The sequence below is a fragment of the Seriola dumerili genome, unplaced genomic scaffold, assembly GCF_002260705.1.
Source record: "Seriola dumerili isolate Sdu_G_001 unplaced genomic scaffold, Sdu_1.0 BDQW01000149.1, whole genome shotgun sequence".
Classification (NCBI taxonomy): Eukaryota; Metazoa; Chordata; class Actinopteri; order Carangiformes; family Carangidae; genus Seriola; species Seriola dumerili.
The window spans coordinates 22068912-22075541 of record NW_019174404.1 but is presented as its reverse complement, the minus strand read 5'-3'; the positions used below and the strand labels follow the sequence as shown (position 1 = coordinate 22075541).

The window sequence follows — 6630 nt, the reverse complement described above, 5'->3', positions numbered from 1 at the left end:
AAGGACCTCTCCGTTGCGAGAGCACAGAGAGAGCTGCACAAATGATCTACTCAGACAAGTGACTATTCCTGATGTCTCCTTATAGAACACAGTGATCTGTGGGGGGCACAGACCTTTTACAAACTTGGCTTGGTTCCTAATCTTGTGTTACATTTCATCATACCATATGACCTGAACAGGCTCTAACAGGCTGTAAATGCTCCACCTGTGTGAAACAGACCAAACTGACTGCAGCTATATTAGCATTACATTAAGCCAGTGGTTCCCAACCTGCAGGCCGCGGCTCACCAGTGGGCCACGAAGGTATCGCAAGTGGGCCGTCAAATCATTTGCAAAACACATCAATTTTGGTGAAAAGATGTAATTATATAAAACACATAAAATATAAATAATGTTTTTAAATGTTTTAAAATGAAATGATCTTTATAATCATAAAAAATGTGATTAACCAATGATTTTATGTTGTTGCTGGGCGCAACGCAGCAAATACTTGTTTACTATTCAGTCTGATTGCACGCTAACAGATCTATGACAAAAAGAATCAAAATAAATAGCTGGTTGACAACAGGAGAAGTCAAAAGGAAAGAGAGGCAAAGACAGATTATTAAAATAAAAAACTGGTTGTTGGCCGCCAAAAGTTTCAAGGTTTTCAAGTGGGCCTTGAGTTGGAAAAGACTGGGAACCACTGCACTGAGTAATACATACCCACTGCTGGGTACAAACTGTACTGAGCTTTTCAAATACAAACAGTGACAACAAGTCACAGTTATTGTGAAATGTACATATAAGGGATTGAAAATATAGGTTGCACAGTAAACCAACCTTGGACCAGACTGACAGAGAACTGGAACCCTGAACAGCTGTCTCATGTGATAGCCATTAACACATCAGAATAAGCTCATGACTCAGACTTGTCATTAGGCCTTTTTCCATTGCCACCTGTAACCTGGAGCTTCACAGAACCTGAACTTGTGAGGTCCATGTTCTAAACCAGAGTGGGGACTTTAAGCAGTGACGGGTGAAGTGGTGGCTACGGCACCTTAATATATTTCAATACTTTGTCGTAGTGATGAAAATCAAAGATCACTAAGCAACATTTAACTCTAACAATGGCTACTTCACTTCTTCAGGAAACCGAGGCCGCTCTGAGCATCGCTACAATATGTCTCTTAAAAGGATGAGAGGAGGAGTTTGTTTAAATCCGTCTGTTACTTCAGCACCACGGACAGCGTCATGGTTTCATCAACCCACAGCACAGTCAGTTTGTGGGCTAGAGAGAGAGGATGGAGGTTAACAACAGTTTTAGTGTTTGGCTAGTGGAACATGAGCCAGTTGCTACTTACTGTGGTTGCCTCTCAGCATCTTGAGCGCTGCTGGCACCAGCTGACATGTCTATGACTAAACTGGAAAAATCAGTCAAATTAGCAGCTATCTTTAACAAATATATTCCATAAATCTAGCAACAGTTTAATGGAATATAACTGAAATGACAGAGTTCAATATGACAAAAACCTATAATTACTTGCTAAGTCTTTGACATATCACAGGGCAAACTGGTCTTTCTCCTGTAGCAGACAGATGGGCTGCGACAGTAGGAAGTGTCCACATGAATGCTACGTCATCACATCACACCATAGCCGTCCCTTCAAGTGTCACTGCTTAAAGTCCCTAATGTTTCTGATTGGCTTTCCAGACCTGTACGCGTTTTGTTCTTCAGGCTCTGAGCTTATGGATAATAGATACTACATTAAAGTGCCTTTGAGTATGTTTCTGTCCATACTGAAAGAACTGTAAACAAGATATGGTGCGTTTAACACCAGGCTATATCGTTTTGTAATGCTGCAAACCATCTGTCACACTCAACCTTGACATTTTAATTCAATACTACCTCCAGTGCTGAAGTTCAGGTTCAGGAACTTGAGTACAAAACCAGAACCTCAAGTTATAGGCCAGTAAGATCCTGTGGTGGAGAAAACCAATATCATTCATTGTCAGTTTTTTAATTTCATTGCACAACAACTCATGACTCCAGACCCTGGCCTAAATGTGCAAACCCAAACTCAAGACCTGGTGGACTGCATGTACAGTGTGGTTGTACAACCATTCAAGAAGTCATATCAGTAAATTAAAAAGAGAAAAATCCCAATCCCTCTCAAAATTATAGCTCAGTCAAATCTTAACAAACACGACTCATACTGATTTAGATGAGAATGACTTGCAATTTCCAAAGATTTTATTACCGTCCACAAATCACAGACAACAGACAGAAAGGTTGTGCTGATGGAAGATGGTGAGCCATGATCTTTACCAATGTCAAGACAATTAATTGGCTCGTCCATTAATGTAGTAGCTTATGTTTTTATTACTTGTACTAGTAAATTAATATTAATTTTAGTTTGCCCTGCCATAGTTTTATACATCAGCATCCCCTGTTTGCAACACCAACACACTCGCTCCGACTGACTGACTGCCACAGCAGCACTGTTCGTTGTGTGTAGGCGTGGAGGAGATCGACACACAGAACACGTCACTTTGTTTGGTTTCTTAGTCTGGTGTTTTTTTTGTGGTTGTTAATAGAACTTTCAGTCCTAACATGGAAGTGATGGCCTTAATTCATTCTGTGGTCATACTGGTTCCCAGTTCAGCCTGTTAGGAGTGATTTGGTGTCTAAAGGGTGATCCACAGAGGCTCTGGTAGCTGAGGGAGGCACAAAGTGATTTTATTGTCACTCATGTATGTAAGACTGTCTATATACACATCTGACGTTCATTTACTCTGCACACAACACTGAGCTCTGCATCCTTGCTCCTGCATTAGCGTTTTAGTCATCATTTTTGACTCTTTCTTTTTAATATGTGCTCATATGTGTTAGATGTTGTGCATCTCAGGCTCAAACTCTCTCAGAATTGTTCCAGAGCGTCATGTGAGCAGAGCCAAGGCACCAGACTAAAATATATATTTACAGCCCTTGTCTCACAGAGAATCACATGACACAAGCACACTGACTCTGAGACACATCACTAGTGTGAGTTTCTGTGGTCTATTGAGGCACATTACTCCACCATTACTGCCATGGAGGGTGGGGGAATAAAATCAGTTCATCTTCCTGTATTCGTCTCACTTCCTACTTGAAAACTGTTTTTGTGCATTAAAGTCAGTCAGCCCGGTGAAAGACACTGTCCTCTCTGGACAGACAGCTGGAGGACGGAACAGGACAATTCCCAGTAAGATGAAACACTCTGAATGAGGATGGAGGCTCCTGAATTTGTCTGGGTGCAGCTCCGGGTATTGAGAGGACCGATGCGGTGTCACCTGTCCTCAGTGGGGGTTGTTGAGCCCTCCGTTGGTCAGAGTCAGTTTGCTCCACCTCCTGTTACTGAGGAGTTTACGGTTCTGTTGAACCTTCACTCGAACGTCAAAAACCTCCTGGATGGCTTTCTTGAAGCAGTGGAAGTTGTAGTCGATGAGTCCTGCGTGGGACAGAGAGAGGAGACGTATCAGGTCTGTTCCAGGTCTGAGAGCGAAGAACCTTTAAAACCCTTTGTTAAACATACAAGACCATAAACTTCCACCAAGGAATAAAGGGCAGATAAAGACCGTAAAGGAACTCAGTACCTGCCGTACTGACCCAAATATAAAATTAAATCATTGTCTTCTTATAATCAGAGCCATGCTCTATATGTTCACACACAAGGTCAGTATAGTTTCTTTGGGTTAGTATGACTCAGTGATTTTATTAAACATTGGTTGTATGAAGCATTATCACAAACTTATGTTGTATCTAATAGAAACATATCTTTTAATAATAGTCATTTTGCATTCATCAGTCATTCATATCAATAATATTCCAATTTTATTACAAAATTCTAAAATGTCATATTTATTTAAAAAACTGCTGTTTAGTAATGGCAATACTGTAAGTCAGGCCTGAGACCTGAACAATCTACTATTACTAATAAAAACAATAATGATCCATCCATCCATCTATTTTCTTCCCCTTATCCGAGGTCGGGCGGTGGAGGCAGCAGATCAGGCAAAGTAGTCCTGATGTCTCTTTCCCCAGCTGCGTTTCCAGCTCCTCCTGTCGTCTGTGTTCTGTCTGTGTTCCCAGACCAGATGAGATCTACAATCTCTCCAGCGTGTTCTGGGTCCACCCTGACGTCTCCTACTAGTTGGACGTGCCTGGAAGACCTCCACCGGGAGGCAGTCAAGGCGGCATCCTAACAAGACTCCCAAGATAAACGGGTTCCAGGGGAATGGCCAGACTAAGAGTGATTCAAAAACCACCTGATGATTTGCCAACTTTTTGTGAATGCGTCACCTCACCCAGATCAGGGAAACCGGGGCACGCTCCTGGAGCCAGACCTGAGAGAAGAGCTTGCCATCTGGTGGGACAGCCCAAAAAAACTACATGGAAACAGCTCCCTGTGGGCCAGCCAGCTGCAGGAATAGACAGCTCTAGGTAATAATAACGATAATAATTTAAATTCATTTGTGATATGCTTCTCTCTTACTGAAGAGATTTCAGCCCGAATGTCAGAGGACAATGAGTTGATTTTACTGCAAATATTCTCTTTCAGTAAATCTAACACATCTTATAGTTATCCCTGATTGGAGGCACTCTCAGTGCAGACATCCTGCCTCTGCAGCAAAACAGGATCAGCCAAGTGTGAGGCTGCATGTGCAGAGTCCGCTCTTGTATGAGAGGACAACATTGTCGTAAAGTGTAAAAAAAAGCACATAAATATATATATATATATATATATATACACACATATGTATATGAATGTGCTTCACAGGAACTTAATTTTAAAAAACTGTTAAGCAGAAAACAAAATGACTGAAGTCATCATTATTTTTTGATATTATGATAAAACATTAAACACAATAATTATAAAACCAACAGAAAAAAATGTATACAGAGCAAAAATAAAAATTGAAGAGCTTACAAGGTTGGATCAGCTCAATGAAATGCCAGGAATGTATTTAATTTCTTTTTCTAAAGTAGCAGCTGAGTTCACTGCCTCAGCTGAGAAACATTAGCAAAAATCCAAAGGAATGGCAGTGGAGGGTCTGAGAGGTCTTATTGGAAGATGAAATTAAAGGCAGCTACTGACACACGAAAGTCAAGATTGTGGAAGAAAAAGTACTGTGTGCCAGATACAAGCAGTCAGTGCAGTGTCACATCACTACATGTTTAAAGTGTAAAACATTCTGATAGGAAAGAGAAATGTAAGTTGATCAGTTAATAATGTTTATGCTCAACAATAGAGTCATAGAAAATATCCACCATTTGTCTGAAAGTGAAGTGAAGTCTTGAGGTATGGCTAAGAAGTGTTTTGTGAGGTCACACTGAGCTTAACCTTTAACTTTTGACCCCCAAAATCTAATCAATTCATCCCTCAGTCCTAGTGAATCTCTGTGCCAAATTTCCATCATGGCGTTACTGAGATATCGTGCCCATGAGAATGGGCCGGACAGATAACACGAAAAACAAAATGGCTGTGACTGTCGCCGGCACAGAGACATAAACAAAACAAGCACAGCAGAGATCGTAAACAGATTATAGTCTGTGCTTCCATAACTTTGCCTTAGATGCGAGTCAACAGTTGATGATCTCCATGGGGACCATTAATCTGAACAGCAGCAACATAAGGCTGACAAAGACAGACTAACCAACTACAGTGGAAACAGAGCTACACCGCATGTACGAGGACAGACACAGCTGTCAGTACGAAGCCACAAAAGGCTTATATAATGTAACAATTAAATTAATTCATGCATTATAATTAAATCTCTTATTATTACATAATAAAGGGTTTAATTTTGGGGAATTTCATTGGCTGTGTGTATTCTTGTAGCAGTGATTAAGATGCTTCAGATAATCTCTTTATGCATTCAGTAGTATATAACCAACTGCTGGTAAATGCTGCAGCTCCTCTCTTTAAACACACAGTGAAGTGTTACAGTCCATGTCTTCCAGTGTGAGTGTTAGTGGGGATTTGATATTCTCGGTTCGTGTGGCTGCTGCTGAGGCAGAAGGTTTATACCAGCATTCCCAGTAAGTACAACAGGAAGTCACATAAACAGAACCTTCTTAATTAAGGTCCAGACCAGTCTGCTGAAAGGTGTTTCAGCCCTTTAGGACGATGGGGCGATTTTAACATTACCTTCCCTGGTCAGTGATTTTAAACCGATCTGGAGAATACATGTGTGGAGTTTTTCACCCCCACACCAGGAACAATTACAGTCGTAGCTACCTCCTGTTTTTCTCTCAGTGTGCAGTGGTTAAGTTGGATTTATAGTTTAGTTGTTCCTGCGACCAACCAGCACCTGACTGCTCACGTTGGCTGTGAATGGGGAGTTTTGTCATCTTTATCTACATCTATATCTATATGTAAATCTACAATGGGGTCCAAAAGTCTTAGACCTCTTTAAGTGCTCTCAGGCTTCTGGACTGCATACACACACACAGACACACACACACACGTATACATGTGTCGAACGCTGCCCGCCTTTGGGGCTTTGGTTAATTGGCGGAACGAAAATTAATTAAATGATACTGACATTTTAATGTAATTTAACTGACCCAGAGAGAGAGAGAGAGAGAGAGAGAGAGAGAGAGAGAAA

General features: G+C 41.1%; 1 protein-coding gene across 2 annotated transcripts in view; it reads right to left on the bottom strand.

The window, feature by feature from the left end:
- Nucleotides 1–433: 433 nt before the first annotated feature.
- The window catches only part of LOC111226203 (ras-related GTP-binding protein D-like), a 49940-nt gene continuing 43743 nt past the window's right edge, over nucleotides 434–6630 (bottom strand). Inside the window, exon 7 of one of the 2 annotated variants that reach the window (XM_022751319.1) lies at nucleotides 434–3470. In XM_022751319.1, coding sequence (XP_022607040.1) covers nucleotides 3319–3470 — 152 coding nt within the window. In that variant the 3' untranslated portion in view covers nucleotides 434–3318. The remainder of the gene's footprint in view (nucleotides 3471–6630) is intronic. The other variant, XM_022751320.1, reaches the window with a different exon arrangement.